The 19,370-nt window shown below is 50.4% G+C and overlaps 2 protein-coding genes across 2 annotated transcripts in view; both read right to left on the minus strand.

Moving 5' to 3' along the window:
* Nucleotides 1–18: 18 nt before the first annotated feature.
* On the minus strand, nt 19–3,509 carry galnt11 (UDP-N-acetyl-alpha-D-galactosamine:polypeptide N-acetylgalactosaminyltransferase 11 (GalNAc-T11)). The gene is made up of 12 exons (XM_058059692.2): nt 3,397–3,509; nt 2,473–2,717; nt 2,295–2,418; nt 2,051–2,217; nt 1,860–1,985; nt 1,539–1,788; nt 1,348–1,465; nt 1,127–1,279; nt 855–1,058; nt 673–777; nt 458–595; nt 19–374 (listed from the first exon to the last, which is right to left on the minus strand). The coding sequence occupies exons 2-12, from the start codon at nt 2,681–2,683 to the stop codon at nt 237–239; spliced, it is 1,734 nt and encodes a 577-aa protein (XP_057915675.2). The 5' UTR covers nt 2,684–2,717; nt 3,397–3,509; the 3' UTR covers nt 19–236.
* A 144-nt stretch (nt 3,510–3,653) lies between these two features.
* Nucleotides 3,654–19,370, minus strand: part of LOC131108570 (histone-lysine N-methyltransferase 2C-like) — a 33,966-nt gene continuing 18,249 nt past the window's right edge. Inside the window, exons 41-80 of the mRNA XM_078792318.1 lie at nt 19,024–19,158; nt 16,831–17,344; nt 15,982–16,751; nt 15,643–15,897; nt 15,181–15,563; nt 14,964–15,121; nt 14,470–14,883; nt 13,991–14,394; nt 13,827–13,911; nt 13,416–13,757; nt 13,228–13,342; nt 13,090–13,156; nt 11,990–12,077; nt 11,674–11,906; nt 11,205–11,603; nt 11,003–11,110; nt 10,192–10,917; nt 9,694–10,122; nt 9,437–9,598; nt 9,234–9,366; nt 9,037–9,154; nt 8,793–8,968; nt 8,606–8,718; nt 8,404–8,532; nt 8,249–8,291; nt 7,398–7,516; nt 7,240–7,326; nt 6,973–7,170; nt 6,785–6,912; nt 6,516–6,708; nt 6,223–6,432; nt 5,732–6,108; nt 5,547–5,659; nt 5,352–5,488; nt 5,152–5,279; nt 4,883–5,084; nt 4,695–4,811; nt 4,548–4,621; nt 4,369–4,477; nt 3,654–4,290 (exon numbers count right to left, since the gene is read on the minus strand). Of these exons, the coding sequence (XP_078648444.1) occupies nt 4,198–4,290; nt 4,369–4,477; nt 4,548–4,621; nt 4,695–4,811; nt 4,883–5,084; nt 5,152–5,279; nt 5,352–5,488; nt 5,547–5,659; nt 5,732–6,108; nt 6,223–6,432; nt 6,516–6,708; nt 6,785–6,912; nt 6,973–7,170; nt 7,240–7,326; nt 7,398–7,516; nt 8,249–8,291; nt 8,404–8,532; nt 8,606–8,718; nt 8,793–8,968; nt 9,037–9,154; nt 9,234–9,366; nt 9,437–9,598; nt 9,694–10,122; nt 10,192–10,917; nt 11,003–11,110; nt 11,205–11,603; nt 11,674–11,906; nt 11,990–12,077; nt 13,090–13,156; nt 13,228–13,342; nt 13,416–13,757; nt 13,827–13,911; nt 13,991–14,394; nt 14,470–14,883; nt 14,964–15,121; nt 15,181–15,563; nt 15,643–15,897; nt 15,982–16,751; nt 16,831–17,344; nt 19,024–19,158 (8,784 nt within the window). The 3' untranslated portion in view covers nt 3,654–4,197. The remainder of the gene's footprint in view (nt 4,291–4,368; nt 4,478–4,547; nt 4,622–4,694; nt 4,812–4,882; nt 5,085–5,151; nt 5,280–5,351; nt 5,489–5,546; nt 5,660–5,731; nt 6,109–6,222; nt 6,433–6,515; nt 6,709–6,784; nt 6,913–6,972; nt 7,171–7,239; nt 7,327–7,397; nt 7,517–8,248; nt 8,292–8,403; nt 8,533–8,605; nt 8,719–8,792; nt 8,969–9,036; nt 9,155–9,233; nt 9,367–9,436; nt 9,599–9,693; nt 10,123–10,191; nt 10,918–11,002; nt 11,111–11,204; nt 11,604–11,673; nt 11,907–11,989; nt 12,078–13,089; nt 13,157–13,227; nt 13,343–13,415; nt 13,758–13,826; nt 13,912–13,990; nt 14,395–14,469; nt 14,884–14,963; nt 15,122–15,180; nt 15,564–15,642; nt 15,898–15,981; nt 16,752–16,830; nt 17,345–19,023; nt 19,159–19,370) is intronic.

Genomic DNA, 19,370 nt, shown 5'->3' on the forward strand with positions numbered 1-19,370 from the left:
CAACTCACCTGAGCCAACCACAGTTCAAAGAAGAAACTTTATTTACATGTTTAAAATATCCGATAAACAAGGATACAAAGTCTGCGGTGATCAAAGGGATACTCTTTGATTGTGACCTTTTGACCTCTGTAAAAACCTCCCAGAGGGTGTGTCTTAAAAAAAAAGTCGTGAGTTTAAATTTTAAAATCACGTTAAAATTTTTTTTTTTTAGATGATTGTCTCTTAGTCATGTGACTTCAAGCTCCACCCTCTAGCTCCCACTGTTGGGCTTGTGAGGCGTCACATATTGCCATGGAAACGTAGCCTTTGGGTCCCAGCGGCTGTACGGCAGAGAGACACTGACCCACCGACACTTGGTACACTCGCTCCGACTTCTGTGGGACACACACACACACACACACATGTCACATACATTGTCACGTGTGACTGGAGGTTGCTGAGCGTTCGTGCGTCTCACCCCCATGCTCCACTGCTGGGACCCTCCTGAGCCGTGACACTTCATCAGCCTGGGGGGCTCGAAGGTCCTGACCTCCGACACGTCCAGACATAGAAGCCCTGCTAAAACCAGCTGACCCTCCTCGTCGTAGGCCCACTCCTGCACACACACACACACACACACACACACACGGTCAGTGATGACATCATTGTGACATCACAAGACAAAAGCTTCACCTGTTCACGGTCACTGGGGTCACATGGTCTCAGCACAACAGCGCCGCCCTTCTGGCTGGCTCGACCCTGCGCCACCAAGCAACGCCCGGTTGCTAGGTTATGAAGCTGAAACAGGAAGTTTCATCTTTTACTGCATTTGAAGAGGAAGTGAAGTTAAGTCAGCTCAGAGGTCAAAGGGCTACCCGTCCTCGCAGCAGGACTCGGGGGCGTCGCAGGCTTTTGTTGCTCAGCAGCTGCTGCGGCTGCTTGTTGTTGATCTCGGGGTAGACGTTGTCCAGGTACCAGCGGAAGGACTGGCACTGAAGACGCTTCCTCAAAGCCACGCGCTCACTGATGTCACCGTAGCCGCGTTGGCGTAGCTCAGGACGGAGAGACAGGAACTGCTCCTGTAGGATTCGGAAAGACAGGAAGTGATGCGTCTAACCTGGAATTGTACGTGAATGTGGACGTGTACCTTGTAGTCATCCATCCAGACGTGAGCAAGGCGCAGGGAATTATGGGCCATGGTGTCGTGACCCCCCGGGGAGCCGTAAGGGCGCCTCTTCCTGAAGATGTGACCCACTCTGGAGCACGGGATGATGAGCAGCTGCCCGCCGCACATCCAAATCTGACACATGTTGGGTTACGTCAAATGAAGACGCCTTCACTGACCCTTCCCTCAAACACAACACTCACCCGAAATGAGATCTCCAGGTTCTCTCCGCCCCAGATGTCCATGCCGGCGTCGTACTGCCCCAGCTCGTTGAAGTACTTCCTGTCCATCGCAAATAGACCGCCTGCCATGGTAGGAGACCTGTGGGGGGAAAAAGGCGGCAACAGTCACATGATGCTGACCAATCCCTTCAGAAAGCTGTCATATAATTTACCTGATGGGGGTGATGGCGCCCCTGGGCCCGGCTAAGTAGGTGGCGGGAACAGGGTCCCACTTAAAGTGCAGCCCCCAATTGAAGCCGCCCCTGACGATGGGGGAGGGAGAGTACGCCAGAGTGTCTGCTGAGATGATGTCAATGACAGGACACACCACTGTGTGACGGTCCGCCCTGATGGGCGCCAACAGGGGCTGCAGCCACGCCTGGTTGACCTCGCAGTGGCTGTCCAGGAAGACCAGGACCTCACCTGTGACACATACGGTTAAGGATGTAGGCTTCAAGGGAATATTCTATCCTACGTAGCGATGGAGGACACACCCGTGGCGTGTGAGGCTCCTATCATTCGTCCTCGGATGAGTCCTTCCCTCTTCTCGTTCCTCACCAGTTTGACGTTCCCCTTCAGCTCATCTCGGATGTAACCGTCCAACTCAGCCTTCAGCTCCTCTGCACGGACACCAATCAGAGTTCGGCGAGGGCATGGCGTTAAAATACTATTACGGCGTGCTTACCAAGCTCGCTATGGTCATCCACAAGGATGATCTCATGCAGCAGATAAGCAGGGGTGCGGTCCAATACGCTGTGGATGGTCCTGGTGAGGGCGGAGAGCGCCTCATTGAAGAAGCAGATGACCACGCTGGCGGACGGTAGATTGCGAGTGTATGCCTCATCACGACACCTGCACACACACACACACACGCATGTCACATGGTCCCGCGACAATGGCAACAGGATGTTAGCGTCTTAGCTTGTTACCGCGCGTCTCTGGTGTCAGGGAGCTGGCGGTGTGGACCCAAACGCTGTGAGATGAGCACGTTAAAAGCGTGTTGATGGTAGCCGCTGTCTCTCACTTCCTGGTCGGCCTCGTTGAAGATCATACCTACGTATACGCCCATGAAGTCCATGTCTTGCGATCAACAACACAATCACTCACCCATCTCTGGTGATATCTCCGGCCCGGCATCGTCCGGCAAAGCACGCCGCCCCGCCTTCCGCTGTACTAGCTTCTGATGCCGTGGCCCAATAGGGGTCCTGCTTTGGCCCGGCTCGGCCGCCATGGTAAAGTACAGGAAAAGGATGACAGACCAGGTGGCCGAGGTGACCAGGCAGCCGTAGCAGAAGTACCTGAGCGTGACACTGGCCATGGTGGCCGAGCGAGCATCGCTTTACATCACATGGCTGCAGAGAGAGGTTATGTGTTCATTAATCATGTGACCAGGAAGTGGGAGGGCAGAGCCTAGCAAGCTTGTTGACATATTTGCGCTTCAAAATAAAAAAAAAGGGGTAGTTCACTTAGAAGTAGCACAAATAACACAGCAAGTCATCTTTTATAGGGCAAAGTTCCTGAAGGTCATAAAGCAAAGTCCCTTCATAAATGTGCCATTTGAAACTCCTGACACATCATTTAACTTAAACATTAAACGACACACACACTTATTCTGACAGACCTTAGCATAAGAAAGTGCCCTTAATTTCATAACGTGTACATATTTAGTAGCTGAAAGACGCTAATTATGACCAACAAACTAGAAACAAGGTCATTAATGCAGTCATGTTGCAGCTGTTTAACTTAAATTATTCATTTTTACATCATATTTCAAATGTATTAAATGGCAGGTTTGGTAAAAGCTTTTTACTAGCTCACGTGCAGCAATGCTTTTGGCGCGAAGGTATCTTCTAAACCTGAAAATACCGGACATTGCAGCAAAGTGTTATGTTACCCGGCTAGGGAGTTAGCATATACTCGTCCGATAATAGAACAGAGCTAGCTGAGCTAACACGGGATAATAGTTGCGGTTGATTTGTTTTGGATGTCAGCTGTTATTTTTCACATGCTAAAACGTCGACGGTTACTTACGCTCGTTCATCAGCTGTGTTCGGCCGCTCTGCTCCGCGGCACTCCGGCAGCGAGCTGGACAGCTCACACGGATGCACCGGAAATGACGACGGAGTCAAAACTAGGTAAACTTCCGCTCGTTTTCAAAATAAAGTAAAACTTCTAAAACACAGTATAAAGCCGTGACTTCCGGTCTGCAAAAGCAAAGTTCAGCGTCATGTAAACACTTTCAAACACCGTTTCAAGATGTAAAATATTTTATTTTCTGTAAATGATTCTAAATCAGACTCCACATACCCCCCCTCCCCCCAAAACAAAAAGGCATCATCCTCACACTGTAGAGTAAAAAAAACAAAAAGAGGGGGGCGTGGCAACAGACTGTACATCAGCAGAGTTCTGATACAATTTGAATGTACACAAAATAAAAAGACACACGTGTGGAGGGGAGGGGCGGCAAACAAAAAGGAGTCACGGTCCATACTGTGAAGATTCCTCATTTTTTTTTAGTTATTTACATGCCGCGACTCTCCTCCCTGACTGGCTGTGATTAGAAAATAACTTCATTTTGTAATAAATACAAAAAAAAAACATTTTATATTACAGATGGTGAGGGGGGGAAATGATCTGCTCGGATTGGATGTTTCATTTAGTGCAAGTCATGACCACATGGGGGCGTCTTTGTACAAATATACACACACTACACACAGAGGACCAGCCTCTTTTGTAACCCCATTGCCCTGTCAATCACACTCTTGCCTCCTCCCACTTGATGAGCATCTTTGATATGAGGTTAATGCGTTAAACGAGCGCATGCGCACGCGCTCAGTTCATCCACTTGCGGCAGTTGAAGGCTCCGCAGTGACATGGAATCTTGTGTTGGTCGTCCTCCAGGTCAAACTTGTAGTCGTAGGACAGCTGAAAAAAAAGAGTGTGAGTGGATGCTGAAATCGGTAACCATGGAAACCAACGCCAGCTACGCATGATGGGAAATACCTCCTCTCCTCTCTGGATGCGTCGGCACGAGCTGATGATGATCTTGTTCTCCTTCTCCACACTCACCACCTCTGTGATGCAGTTGGGCGCACACGAGTGGTTGATGTATCTGTCAATCACAGACAGAGGCGGGATTAGTAAGACGCTCCAGAGCTTTATGATAGCTTTCATTGTGACACCTGGCGGGTCCTCCAGTGATGGTGGCATCGATCACGTAGTCGTTGTCGATGCGGAACATGTAAACTCCTCGGTTCTATGCAAAAGCGTCACATGATTTGATTAGCTTGCAAGCTAAGCTAGGTGATGTGAGGATGATGTTGTGGTACCTGACTCTCATAGAGCCTCTCCTTGCGGTTAGCCACTTCACTCCTGATGATGGCGCCGATGTACTCAATGACCATGGTGCATTTTTCGATATCTCTGGCGGCGTACAGCCCGAGACCCTGGACACAGATCCACAAAGAGTTCACTTCCTGCTCAGAGAATAACCTGCACGAGGCAAAGCGAGTATAACCTGGATGCGAGAGCGCGCCAGGTAGACGTTGGTCTTCCACTCGGCTTTCATGCGTCGGTACTGCGACAACTTGGAGTGGCGACCCTGATGAGCTCCTGCCACAGATTCACCCGGCGACAGTGAAATAACACCGGGCACCATACCCACGATGGAGCCCACTGAGCCCTGACACCTCGGAGCCATGCTGGTCAACAGATAGGGCCTAGAAGAAGAGTCGGTTAGAGGTCAAATGTAACAAATTATGGAGATGTGTTCCACAAAGTGACTACCTTTTTACTTGGCAGGCTTTGGGCTCGGACCGGGCCGAGCCGGAAGGGTTGAACGCAAGAGGCCACTCCATGAGCGGGTTCCGCCCGTAACGGAATGTGTACCTCTCACACGCCTCCACACCTGGTAACTAAACACACCCACCACATTGTGAGTCCCATACTCAGGAGAACAACACATGAGAACGTGTCGCAATACATACAGACTCAACAATCCTGGTGATGGCAGACGTGGTCAAACCAAAAAGATCTTCTCCTTTCAGGTAGGATGGGAAGAGCTTCAGAGTGCCGCTGGAGGACCTGAGCTGAGACACTGGCTCCAGGATCTGGTCCCAAACACCTGCAGGAAGTACAGAAGTTAGCGGTTTGAAAAGAATGCACAAAACGGCTAATCTTACCTTTAGGACTTGTCGCAGTCAGGACGACGTCGTCGTAGCCTTTCTCCACCACCTTAACCTTGAAAACCGGTCTTCCATCATGGTCCTCGATGAAGCACATGTACTTGCAGCGTCTGCAGAAGTCAAAAACCTCATTTAAGCATTTAAGGTGTCATCTGATGCATACTGTAAACCGGCAACTTTACCGGTTGCTGTTGCGCATGCTCCAGTAGATGCGGTTGGTGTGGTAGCCGACGGGAAAGATGGCAGCCGGGCTGTGGAAGACGCTCATCTGCTGTGGGAGGAGCCTCCCGACGGCGCAGAAGAGCAGGCTGCCCACGCGAAACGTGTGCCGCTGCTCGCCACGCTGCACCATCGCCGCTATCTGCCTCGCCTCATCCCTTTGCACGTACACGCGACGGAACACGGCGAAACACCGCAGCTCAGAGTTGTACGGGTCGCACATGGATGACACAAAGTCGGGGGCCAGGCCCGGGGTGGAGGACGGGGAGCTGCTGGAGGATCTGTCCCCGCTGAGAGAAGCCATCCTGGGCTTGTGGAGATGACAAAGCATGGTCTTGTCCTAGAGAAAGGGACGGAAGGATGTTCCAAAGTTCCATGTTTTGGTGATAAACTAATACAAATCATCAATATGAGGTTACCACGGCAACCAGAAGCTACTATGTGAGACTCTTACCTTGAAGAATGTGCAATGGGCACGTAGCGCACACGTGAAGTGATACGTGTTGGTGCAGCGGAGGCGGTTGCAACCGCTGGTGGCGCCCGTCTGCTGGCAGTAAGCGCAGCGCAGCGTCAGGCTGCGCCTCAGCGCCAGCTCCACATTGATGAGAGCGCCGGCCTGAGTCTCGTACACCTCACTGGACCACAGTGCACAGTTCAGATGGACCTGAGGGACAGAACCGCAAGCCATCAGAGGAGACTGACTGCAAGGGAAGCACCACATACATATGGGGGGGGGGGGGTACTCACCCACAGATCCAAGTCCAGATTTAGCAGTCTGGCTGGTCCGTCTGTTTCTCCATCGCCCACCTGGTGACAAAAGCAACACCTTCGCTGGTCTACAGGTAGCGGGTCAGGTCGCAGACACACCCCCAGTTTCTTTAAAAGCACATCGACTTCCTCCTCAGTTGGCATGGCGACCGCCTCATCCGAAATGGGACCCCTGGTTGAGAGGTGAGGATTTTAGACTGCTAAAGCTAAACATGCTAATACGTCATGCGACGCTACGAGGCCCTCACCTGGTCAGAGTGATGTTGATGTTCCAGCGTCGCCAGCGGGAATTCTTCATTCGCTTCCCGTGGTGACTTAGCAGCAGGTCGTCTCCCTCGGAGAAGGCATGGGGGTGGGGCTTCAGCTTCACCTTGACCTAGACAATTCATCCATCAGTCAAGTGCTCTGTTGACACAACTCAAAACACATCGCTCACTTTAAGGCTGTCCACACGGGGCCTGATCTCCATGGTGACGGTGGAGGCAGACGGGAAGTGGAGGGGTGGGGACAAGGTGGCGGTCTGGGGAGGAGCGATGGGAGTGCGAGGGAGGGAGTGGACAGCGATGGATGACATGTTGTTGGTGTAGTGGTGCTGCAGTTTGCTGAGGGGAGGAGGAGGCGGCTTGTCCGCAGGCTGAAGACAAAAGAGAAAATATGATGTCATCGCCCAATCACATGCATGCTTTCTGATGTGATGTCACACCTTGTCTGCAGAGCTTGCGGTTTTCAGTCCAGAAGAGTACAGAGCGGAGCAGTTTGGACTACAGAAGACCAGGGTGGATGGACCCTCCTGTAACACACAATCACAGTCAGTCTATGCTTTAACATCATCAAGAACATTATTTACCGATCGAGTCTTACCTGTTTGACGTCTTTGAATTTGCTCACTCCGCTTCCCAGCAGCACTTTGCAGTGGCTGCAGGACTGCGGTCTGGAAACGACAGGACCCGTGCCCTGTTGGACAAAGTCCATCCTCACACCTGTTGACAAACACAAAAAAGGGAGACATTTTTTTTTTTGTTAAAAGGGTGGGAAAAAAATCCAAACTTACATGGCCTTTTGTGAAACCCCCCTAACACCCTAAACTAATAATTGGTTGGCCAACCTTGGCAGTAACAACTGCAATCAAGCATTTGCATAACTCACAATGAGTATGAATGCTATCTATATGTCTATATGTGCCCTGCTATTGGCTGGCGACCAGTCCAGGGTGTACCCCACCTCTCGAACAAAGACAGCTGGGATAGGCTCCAGCATATCCGCTACCCGAGTGAGCATAAGCGGCATAGAAAATTAAGGGATGGATGGTTAGGCCACCCTGAGCAGCAACAACTGCAATCAAGCATTTGCAATAACTTGCAATGAGTCTATTACAGCGGCTGTGGAGGAATTTGGGCCTACTCATCTTTGCAGAATAATTATAAAAATTATAAAATAATTATAAAAATTATAAAATTATAAATTGTCTTTCTAAAACTGGATTTATATTACTTTGGATGAGACAAATTGATTTGGTTTGAGTACTTTTTGGTTTGAGTTTGACCTTTTATGACGAATAAATGCCTGCTAATCAAGGCTCCATTGAACTTTTTAACGCTGTTACTCCCAACACGCATGCTGAGTAAACAACAATTTCCCATAACAGGGAGACATTTTTCACAGTGATCAGCAAGGAGGTGAACTAAATGGAGGTGAAAAGTATGTTAACATACCAGCTGGGGGTGCAGGTCTCTGCTGCCTGCTGCTTGCTGAAGCCTACACACACAAACACACATTGACATGTTAACATATACTTCTATATATGATAAGTAAGGTTTAAATTATTATTATTATGTACAAGTAAAAACATTCCGATCTGAAAGGGTACCTGAGGAAGTGGCACTCTGACTCCCGCCAGGAGCGCCAGCGGGTTGCACTCAGCGCGGGTCAGCTGGTAGTTGATGGTAGCGGGGACACGAAGCAGTTTCGCTACCGTCGCCATGACACCGGAAACATTCTGGAAAGCCACCGATGTTGTGAGAAGCAAGCTACCAAGAATGAGTCGACTCAGCTATGCAAGAAATTCCTACCTGAGCGGCGGATGGGTTCAAGGTAATTGCTATGGTAACCAGATCTGTGTTAGAGCAGGAGGGAGGAGCCTGATGGTTTGGCTCCACCTTCACTTCTTGCTTCACCGCAGAGCCTGGACACAGATAACGGTGATGTTGGCTTCACGGTCGGTTATGGGTTAGTAGTGTGTGAGTCCAGCTGACTCACCTTTGCCCCAGGAGCAGGGCATGATGGGTATTGGAGGTGACGGGCACGGTGATGGCGGCTCCATTTTAATGAAGGACAAATCAGGGTATCGGCTAATCTCCATGTCTGCTACACTGTCCGGAGATGAGGATGGGATGAAGTCGTCCGGGCTGCTGCGTAGAGATGATTCTTGGACGCTGTAGAAAAGACGAGTTAGCGAACAGAAGGTCCAACACTCACTCTGGCGATTAAACGGTAATCTCACCGGAGTTCTTCCTGGTTGTTGTGGGGTGGAGTCGGCAGGGAGGCCGGGACGTCCACAGTCTTGGAGGTGTGATTTTCCGCCAGTCGCTCTTGACCCGTGGACACCTTGACACCTTTCCCTGGAAGACATGACAACAAAACAACTGAGTTGAAGCTCTTGGAGGTTAACTTCTGACCTTTGACCATCACTGCATTCACCATTCTGCTCGCTAAGCTCCTTCCTGTTTAGTTCCTCTGCTGTAGCAAAGCCGTTCACGAGCTTCTGCCTGGCCACTGGTGGTGGGGTGGGTGGTAGCGAGGCAGGGGGTGTGGGTGGGTTACCGAGGTTGTTCTGCGGGATGGGGGGTAACAGAGAAAAGTAAGCATCAGGCAAACAATGCTGTACTATTCAGGAACTGTACCTTGCATGTGAGTTGTGAGTAGTAGTCGGTGACTCCGTCTAGGCAGGCGTTGCCAAAGGAACCGGTAAGTCTGGAGTCCCTTCCTAGAGAGGAGCTGCCATAAGGGGGGAACAGACTCAGGTCCAGCCCCAGAACGGGCTCCATGAGAGGCAGCACAGAAAGCTAAGAGAAAAGCAGAAACATAATAATAATAATAATACGCAACCACAACAGCAACATATGCAAGGAAACAGGAAGTAAGGCTGTAGGCAGTTCACCTGTCTGAGGTGCGTCATGATCTGTTCAGAAGGGGTGGCAGAAGAATGAAGCATCTCGTCCTCGTCTTCTCGTTTCCTCCTCTTGTACTTAGCCAGAGCTTTGTCTTTATCAGGTCGAGCAGTTCTCTTACATCTCTGAGCCTTCTTCTTTCCCAATAAGTCCAGAAGATCAGGACTGTCCACCATGATGTTGCCTAGGAAACCAGCAGTGTCCGCCTCCTCAGAGAGCACACTTTCTGTGGAAAGCTGGTGGTGTACAAGGGTCGGCGCTTGGGTGGTAGGTGATGGCGTCTTGGCCGGGGAGGCCTTTTCCTTCAACAGGTGCCTGAGCAGTTCCTTCCCTGCGTCTCCTCCCCCGACATGAAGAGGGGAGGCACACTCCAACTTTACTGGGTCTCCTCCACAGGGCCCTCGCTCCTCTCGCTCCTCCTGCAGGAATACCAATGAAACCATAATTTGTACATGAGAACAACAATGGCTGCAGTACTAATAACCAACCTTGACCCCCATGCGGCCGCACAGGAGGCCTCTTTGAGCCTCCACGCCCATTGCAGGGCAAAGCTGCTTCTCCAGTTCTGAGGATGGCGCTAGACCTGACAGGGGAGGGATGTTCAAGTCAGCCAGGTCCGTGCTGCACCGTGTGGGCGTAGAGCAAGAAGCGTCTGAAAATGCTGGAGTGGGCGGGGCTGTGATGTCATCAGAGTGCGAGGACAGCGGCGTCCTGGCTCCTCCAGCAGAATTGTCTTGTTTGTTTCCGCTCCTCTTCTTCTTAAGGCTGTCGTCCGTCATGATGTCAGAGTACAGCTGTATGAGGGAGGCGGAGCCTCCCGATGAGGACGGGGTGAAGGTGGCATGAAGGGGGGCCGATGGTGATGAAGATGATGAGTCGTGTCCAAATTGATGACCTTGACTCCCTTGATTGGAAGGGGTAATAATGACCCCTCCGAGGCCAGGTGGACGGACCTGACCGAGACTGGGCCCCAAAGGGCCTGGGAGTCTCGGTTTTGGCTGGAGGTTAGGAGACACCACAAGGGGTTGAGGTGGTCTGGAGGCAGGGGGGGACTGGAGGAAGTCCTGGGGCAGCTCAGAACTGAAGAAGGGCATCTGTGAGAGACTGTCCCCACTGGGGGTGGAGCCAGGAGCGCCTGTGGGACACAGCCGGGCCCCACCAGGTCCCACAGGGGCACCTTGAGAGCCTTGTTGTTGGACCCTATGGTGCTCCACCTGAGGGCAGAGAAGAAAGAAGCATAAATATGTAAATATAATACATACTCCATGTTTGTTTGTGTCTGCTCATGCAATGTCTCACCCCCTGCATCAGATGCACCCTTTGCCGTTCTGCCTGCTCCCGCAGTCTTTCCCTCCTTTCCCTCTCCTGAAAACCTTCACTGAAGGGGTTGTTGTCATCAAATTTGACCTGCAGGTGAACATGGTATCTTCCAAATATTACCTCACATGTCAAGTAAGAAGAATCTATATATTTTTCTGTCTGTTTGAGATGATATTCCTACCTGAGGTGAGGGTGCTGATATGTCACCCCCTGAAGCTACACTGGGGCCCCCAGTGGGTGTACGTAGGCCTGGGGCAAAGCCTGCCGCTGGAGCTGAATGTCTAGGCACAATGGCCGGCGATGGCTGTGAAACCTGAGGGGGAGTTGAAAGAGTAGGGGGCATCTGCTGTGGCAGATGAGGTGCCATGTTCTGCCCCATCATCCCTGGTGCAACTCCCACTGCTGGTGACCAACCAGGTGGGACGTTCTGTACGCAGGGGAGAGCTGAGCCACTGGGTCTACTCTGCAGAGGTACAACTCCAGAAGGCACCATGGAGAGGGCTCTCTGTTGTTGCTGCTGCTGTTGTTTGGTTCTGTAGTCCTCGATGAGGACCGTGTGATCTTTTTGCTGCTTACGGATCTAAAAAGAGAATATACATAAGTCAACAACAAGCAGTCCCTATAGGGACAGGTGACATGTAGGTACTAACCTGCTCCAGTTGCTTCTGGACATTCCCCTGCTGCTCCATGATGTAGCGAAGCTGAGCAGCGTCTTCTTCTGCGAGTGCACGACCCGCCTTTTTGGCCGTCCTCTGCTTAGCGGATAGAGCCTTCTTCGTCTTACGGTGAGCTGCAATCTGGTCCTCCAGGAGGCGCTGCTGCATCTGTAGGAGTTGCTGCGTCTCCCCTAACCACTCCTCATATTGACGCTTCTGAGAGTCGTCTGCAGTTACAGTTAAAGTCCTGTCACAAACTGTTCCAACATTTTAAGAACTTAGACCCTTTAAGTTGTGTGGTGTAACTCACTGACAAATCCAGGTCCAAAGCTGGGTGGGTTCGGCCGCACCAGCAGAGGGTTCACCTCTCCTTCCTGACGAGGAGGAAATGACACTTCCTGTTTCACCAAAGAGATGCTTGTGATTCCTGTCAATTCTCCATCAGATCTTCACACACTAGGGTTTTATGTATATGTAATGGACTTATCCAATGGTGTATAGCAGTGGTCTCAAACTCGCAGCCCGCGGGCCAAATGCGGACCGCGAGACGCTATTTTGAGGCCCCCACCTTGATACCAAAGTTTAATGTTGAAATGACAGCTTAAAGCTGTGTGCACACCGGACATTATTAACATGATTTTGCCCCGCCCATACTGTTACCCTACCCCGTTTTGCTTTGGATTAGCAATGAAGCTAAAGGCTTTTGATGCTAGGGTACAAATAAATGCAGGAAATGATTTGGAATAAAACGGAAAATACATGTCGAGATAAACCATCTCATCAAACATGTTGTTAAAGTTACGATGCTGCTACCAGATAGAACTGAGTATGATGCCAACTTGCTAATTGGGTAAAATTATTAAGTTTCATTAATGTTCATGTTAAAGGTTAAATAACTGTTAATACTGTACATTTGAATCTGAAAAAAATAATGTATGTGGTTTCTTACGGTTTTCTTATTTGCTGTTTTATTATTATTTTACTTATTACTGATTGATTGATTTATTGTCTTTATTCTTAATTTGTTTATTTATTTTTTTTAATCTTATTTTGGGTATAGAAAAATAAAAATTAAGATATTTGAGAACAGTGGAATGTTTTAGTACTGAAAAAGTGTAGTGTATAGCAGAAGCAAAAGTTTTATTGATTTTTTTTCCAGTTTTTAAATGCGTTTTGGTTTTTTTTGAAAATCTGATGCGGCCCGGCTTCACCCAGAACCTAGCTCCGGTGGCCCCCAGGTAAATTGAGTTTGAGACCCCTGGTGTATAGGATCTACTGAAGTTGTTGCAATAAAGACAATCATGTAATGAAAGATCATAATATATCCTAGATGCGTGAAGACCTTCAAGAGTGTGCACATTTAAGAATTGTGTATGCTCTAGGTCAAGTGGTGCTTGTGTTAGGTCCCACCTGTCCCACCTGGACTGGAGGTTGAGGGGTGCCCTCAGGAATCGAGGCGCCAGGGGCCTCGTGAAACCTACAAAATATACAACATAGATTTGTAAATCTAATCCAAAAGCATTCATATTATGTGACATCATAACATACCTATTGATGACCATGTTGTTGAGGCCAAGGTTCCCTTGGGTCATCACCTTGTTGATGCCTTTCAGAGCCACCATCTTGGCCTTCATTATGGGGTCCGAGATGGAGTCAAAGTCGGCTACACATACAGAAACAAACCACATTTATTGTACCGAAGAGGTCAATCACAACGCTGGAAACCGGAATCTTACTTATTTCAGGGAAGGCGGGGTCAGAGGTGGATTTCTGTTTGATCAGTGCTTGCATCTGTTTTTGTTGCTGCTGCTCTTGACGCTCCTGGTCCAGAAGATCCTGTAGCAAAAGTGGCTGTTCATCCAGGAGCAAAGGTTTAGACTTGTTCTGGTCCTGTTCCTGGACCTTGGACTGAGCAGATGCATCCAGGTTTGAAGGCTGAGTCTGAGGGTTGAGAAGTAGGCAAGGCTGGGGGAGTTGAAGGGACACTGGGTGAGGGGTGGCAGGGGGAGCCTGAGGTTGAGGGTTGAGGTAAGTTGAGGAGGGTCCAAGCGGTCTCTGCTGGAAGCCAGACTGCTGACCTGATGACACACAAGGAGAACTTGATAAGCGACCTATCCTGGCAACCTAAATTTTGACTAACATCTCACCTGGAGTCATTCCAGATGAGAGAACCTTTTCCTGGGTTTGGAGTTCTGGTAAGATTCCTGAAGTAGAAGAATCCCCCATATCCGCCTGGAGCGACAGGAAATTAGTTTAAGTATTAATTATAACAGAGTTTTAGAACATGGTATCCGTTTTTAAATAATGTTACCCTGGCAAGGTGCAAAGAAGCACCAGGCTGGTTGGATCCTACTGAATCAGTACCAGAAGCTCCAGGGTGCTGTGTGCTAATGAGACCCCCAGGTTGTGGTGGGGGGTGATTGGGTACTGAATCGTCTTTAGTATTTCCCTTGATGCCGTCTTCCACTTCTTCTTTGACCTGACCTAACAAGTTGGCGTCGTTATTCGATTTTCTGGAAACACCAACAATGTCTCGCTTTTCTCCTCCCTTCTTGTCCCCAACGGGCTCGCCCAGGTCAAGCTCTTCATTGAACATGTCCTTCTTGTCTTCTAGGTTGAGCTCGGGGTCAGCGTAAGCAATGAGGTCAAACTTTCCTGACAGCAGGAAGTCGTCAAGGTGGAGGTCGTTAGCACCCAGATCTAAGTCTTCTTTACCTGAATTAGGAGGAGACAAAATTGGAGTTAATTTAATTTTTGGTTGCTATGGACACCAAATTATAAAATTCATACCATCTTCAGGATCCAAGTTCAGGTTGAGGTCAACTAGATCTTTCACCTCCACATCCTCCAAATCTTTTACAGCTGAGTCTTCCCCTTCCAGGTGCTCCTCAATCCCATCAGGCCCTTGGAGCGGCGGTTCGGTTCCGTGACTCAATGCCGCGACATGGATGAGATTCTGTTGGTTGAGTTGCTCCATTGTTAGCATTGACTGATGACCCACTGGTGGCTCTCCCATCGGGACCCCTGGATTGGGTCTGGCAGCTGATGGCTGAGGTTCCAGGGTCTGCATGGGTGGAGCAGCAAGGGAGAAGGGCAGCCTCAGACGGTTCTCTGGGGCACGGTGTCGGAGCTCGATGTAGGGTTGCCCCATGATGCTGTGTTGCTGGATGGGGAGAGACCCGGGAACAAAGGGCTGGGGGGCAGCTGGTTTGAGAGCCAATGAGAACACAAAAGATTAGATGAATCTTCCGCAAGGAGCACAGAAAAAATGAGCTCATTCTCACCTGACATCACATGTGTGGGGGCAGTCATCGGGCGGATGCCAGTGAAGTCACCAGGTACTGGTTTTCTTATCTGGACAGGGGCTACATTGGGGGCTCCAAGCCCAGAACCGGGCACTAACCCTAGGGGAGGTCGCAGGAAGGACTCCTGAAGACCAAACCTGAAAAGCAGAATAAGCTTTAAGCAAAGTGCTAAAATCCACAAGTGTGCTCAGCTCACCTCAAGGCCGTTCCTCTGGGTCCTAGCTCCCTGGGGAGGCTCTGCCTGGGAAACAGAGACTCATTTGGGGTTAACCCTCTGAGCTGTTCCACTGGCGAAGCTCCGGGCAACCGTGGAGGTCCAGCGAAAGCTCCAGTTGGACCGACAGGCCGCACTATACCCGGATACGGAGGTGGGGGACGTCCAAAAACATCAGTTGGAGGCGTAGCGGTGGTCGATTCTTCCTGGGACCAGTGACGGGGTGTCGCTGAGCCGGGAGCCGCACCAGGTGGAGCGGCAGTACCTGAAGGGGCTCCAGGCAGTGACTCCTGGAGACCTTTTTCTTGCCGCAATGCACTCTTCTGTTGCTGCTGCCTCAAAATGAGCTGGCGGAGTCTCTGACGCTAGAGGACAAAAGAAATCTGTTACAGCACCAAAAACACACAAATATGACTAATTGAGCACACAACGTTTTTTTCTCACCTGTCTTAGTTTCTCCTCAGAGTCACCAAGCTGTGGAAGCAAGCCCATTGGTCCCTCTAAAGAAGCCACACCTACTGTCGCCATGTCATTGGCTGCTGTCTTGTCCATCTGTGAGGGTCCAGTGGTGGGTCTCCCCAGAGTTTGAGTGACCGGGCCTGGGAAGTTGCTATCTTCTGATATTCCAGGGTGCTTTGGAGTCTGGCTACTACCAGGTGTCCTGGAAAATGTGTCCTGCTGTGGTTGTCTCCCTGGAGACTAAGCGGAATAACACGAAGAAGATGACTTCAAGCAATGGAGAGCTGACATAATGATTGACATGTTTGATGATGTTGTGTTTACCTGCTTTAGGGTCACTGCCTCGCCACCAAGTCCTGGACCCAGAGGAGATCTCACAAGCTGAGGAGTAAAGCTCTCCACTTGGCTGAATGTTTCGGGTGTCTTTTGAGGGCGAGGCGTGGAGGGCTGTTGGGCGTAAGGGTCCGGTGATGGACGTGAAGTACCAGGTAGTTTAGCATAAGGATCTGAGGTTAGCGTGCCACCTGGTGATCGAGGGAAACGCTCAGGTACAAATGGATGGGGTGTACCAGGGTTTGAGGAGTATGGATCCAATGTTGGGTGGGAAGGGGAGGGCCGACGGCTGGTTGCTAACTGGTTAAACTGATCCAGTCGAAGACCGGGCGGCGTGTTGAGGTACGTGCTGTCTGAATGGGGCCGGGGAGTTCCAGGGGTTTGAGGATTACTGTACGAGTCAGGTGAAGGACGGGGTGTCAAAGCCGGTTGCTTGACAAAGGGGTCCGCCATCTGTTGGCTATAGTCAACTCTGGGGGTCCCCGGTGTGTGGGCGTAAGGGCTGCGATGAGGGGAGCCCAACCCGGAGAGCTGGCTGGAACTGAAAGCAGGGTCCTGATTATGAGGAGGCGTGAGGCCAAGGTCCGTGGGTCTGGACAGGTCTCTCCTCGCTACAGCTGGTGCACCACCGAACAACTCCTGTTGCAGCTGGTTTTGGGGTGGCATGGGGGCTTTAAACACCCCACCTTGGACCTGAGACCTCTGGTACACTTGAGAGCCAGAAGGGGGGCTCTTCATTGCTGGTCTGCTGTGCTGCAGACCTGAATGGAGAAAGGAGATGAATGTCAGTGTAAGGAGGTCGTCGGGAGGAGGAGACAAAAGAGGAAGGGCACGAGTTACCTGGTTGGAGTCCGAGAGTCCGGGAGGCGTCGGAGGCTTTCGAGTCAGGCGAGGGTGCGGGGGAACCCAACGAGTCATGTGCAGGGGAGATGCTGAGTGGGGTGCAGTGCTGAAGGGAAGCGGGCCGAGGAGTCCCTGCTGGTTTACTGTAGGGATCCCAGGGGGACGTGGGGCGAGATGAAGGCGGAGAGAACATCTGAGGAGATGATGGCGGCTGGTGGAGTGGAGATGAGGAGTGAGGGGAGTGAGGCAGTGACGAGTACCCAGAAGGGGGTGGGACTTGTGGCCTGAGGAAAACATTGTCGGCCATTCCGGAGCCCTGCAGGAGGTTCTGTCTGGCCTGAGCATCGGTGGATGGCGGAAGCTGAAGAGGCATGCCGTCGCTCCCGGTAACAGGCTGCTGATTGGCTAAGAGGTGATGCTGTCGCTGCTGAAGCAGTTGCTCGTTCTTCACCTGCTCCAGCTTCTGAGTGGCTTCTATCTTGGCCAGCTGTTTGCTCTTCTGGCGCAATTGCTGAGGAGAAAAAGGACAGTGTTGCAGACAAGGGGGGGGCAGGGGGGGACAAGTCAGAGTGCTGGATGGTCGTAGAGAGTAGAAGAACATGACAGCTAGTCTTGCTCGCTCTCAGAGTGAGGTCAGAGCATACACTAGGAGGACACCAGGTATTGGCTCCAGTGTTGGGGGAGCAGCCGTGACCCAATGGTTAAGAATCGGGCCAGTGACCAAAGGGTGTCAGCCCCCCCCCCTCGCTTCAAGTCCCTCAACTACTCCCCACTTCTCCAGTGTCACTAATTGTGTGTGCTTGACTGATGGCTTAAAGGCAGCGGTCAAAATTCACGTATGTATGCATGTATGAACATGACATCACTCAAGCAGGACGTGAAGCTGAAGACAATTCTGACAGGCGGTCCTGCTCTCAGGTGGCAGATGTAAATAATAATGTAAATTGTAAAAAAAAATAAAAATGTAATTAAATAATTCCAGACATCCAAAATATTAATAAAAATACATGTTATTGAGAATTGCAGTTTACATTCTGAAATCAAATTGTTATAAATCACAAATTAAATGGACATTTAAAGCGCATGTTGAGGACGCAATCCAAAACCAACTTCTAAACATTTGTGAGCTCCGTTTCCTTTGGCTACTCTGGCTTCCTTCATTTCTTCTTTCTGCACCAGGATGGTATTTCCGTTAAAATTGCTGGCTCTTGTAATTTTCTTTGGCCCCGTGCCGGGTTATTTTGCAGTCATTTTCTACTGCTTTTTCCTCACGAGGGTCGCAGGGGGGTGCTGGAGCCTATCCCAGCTGTCTTCGGGTGCGAGGCGGGGTACACCCTGGACTGGTGGCCAGCCAATCACAGGGCACATATAGACAAACAACCATTCACACTCACATTCATACCTATGGACAATTTGGAGTCGCTAATTAACCTAGCATGTTTTTTTTGGAATGTGGGAGGAAACCGGAGTACCCGGAGAAAACCCACGCATGCACGGGGAGAACATGCAAACTCCACACAGAGATGGCCGAGGGTGGAATTGAACCCTGTTCTCCTAGCTGTGAGGTCTGCGCACTAACCACTAGACCGCCGTGCCGCCCAGTCACAATGAATTAAAAACCAATATATATGTGCAGTGAATCAGCCACACATATGTCTGAGAGCAGGAGGACAAGGCCATGAAGGGTCCAGAGCAAGACTTTAAATCAGAACACAACGCCACAAATACTCCACGCCTTCATTAGGTTTAGTGACTTAGTTTTTTTTTTTTTTTTGCTCAAAACGTAAGAAGGTGCTTTGCCGAAAAAAGGGTGACCGTCACCTGCATCCATGAATCTGAAATCCTCACAATTCCCAACTGTCTGCCACCAGGAGGTAGCAGGAAGATGCTGTAATGATGTAATCTGAAGCATGCATGACTCATTAAGGGTTGGGAATTTTAACTAGCAACCTTTCATTGTTGCACAGCCACCGTAGTCATGATGGAAGTGACAAATGACAAAGTGAGGGATGGTAGATGTGCATTAATCAGCTGTCGGCGTGTGATTAATTGAACTCATCCAGCTGAACCTCCGGGTGAACCGCTGGTGTGATCAGGCCCCGGCCCAGGCCCACACCCAGGACAGGAAGTGGATTTCAGGGGATCATGGATGCAGGAAGTCCGATTACAGGTTCGCCTTTGAGAGCTTACCAGAGCCTCTTTGCCACCTCCTGCTAGAGATGCCTGGAAGGGACAATCTTTATCTGTTGGTGATTTTAGGACTTTGCTTTGGGGGAGATTTTCCTGCCTCTTCTTACCGGCTCGCCATCTGTCTTTTACCTCTCCCTTTTCAATGACACATCAGAGACATTAGTAGAGTAGGAGGGAGCGCCGCTCAGCACCATTTGCACTCTTCATCAAGCACACAAGTGATCATCATCCAGCCCAACTATGCAACCCCCACCCCCTGACATGCAGCCCGATGGTTACCATGGAAACCAACACTGTCCTGTCACAGTGACCACACAATCGATTGCTTTGACTTTGAACTGATGGGA

This window comes from Doryrhamphus excisus, linkage group LG7, assembly GCF_037039965.1.
Source record: "Doryrhamphus excisus strain RoL-2023G ecotype Guam linkage group LG7, RoL_Dexc_Guam_v1.1, whole genome shotgun sequence".
Classification (NCBI taxonomy): Eukaryota; Metazoa; Chordata; class Actinopteri; order Syngnathiformes; family Syngnathidae; genus Doryrhamphus; species Doryrhamphus excisus.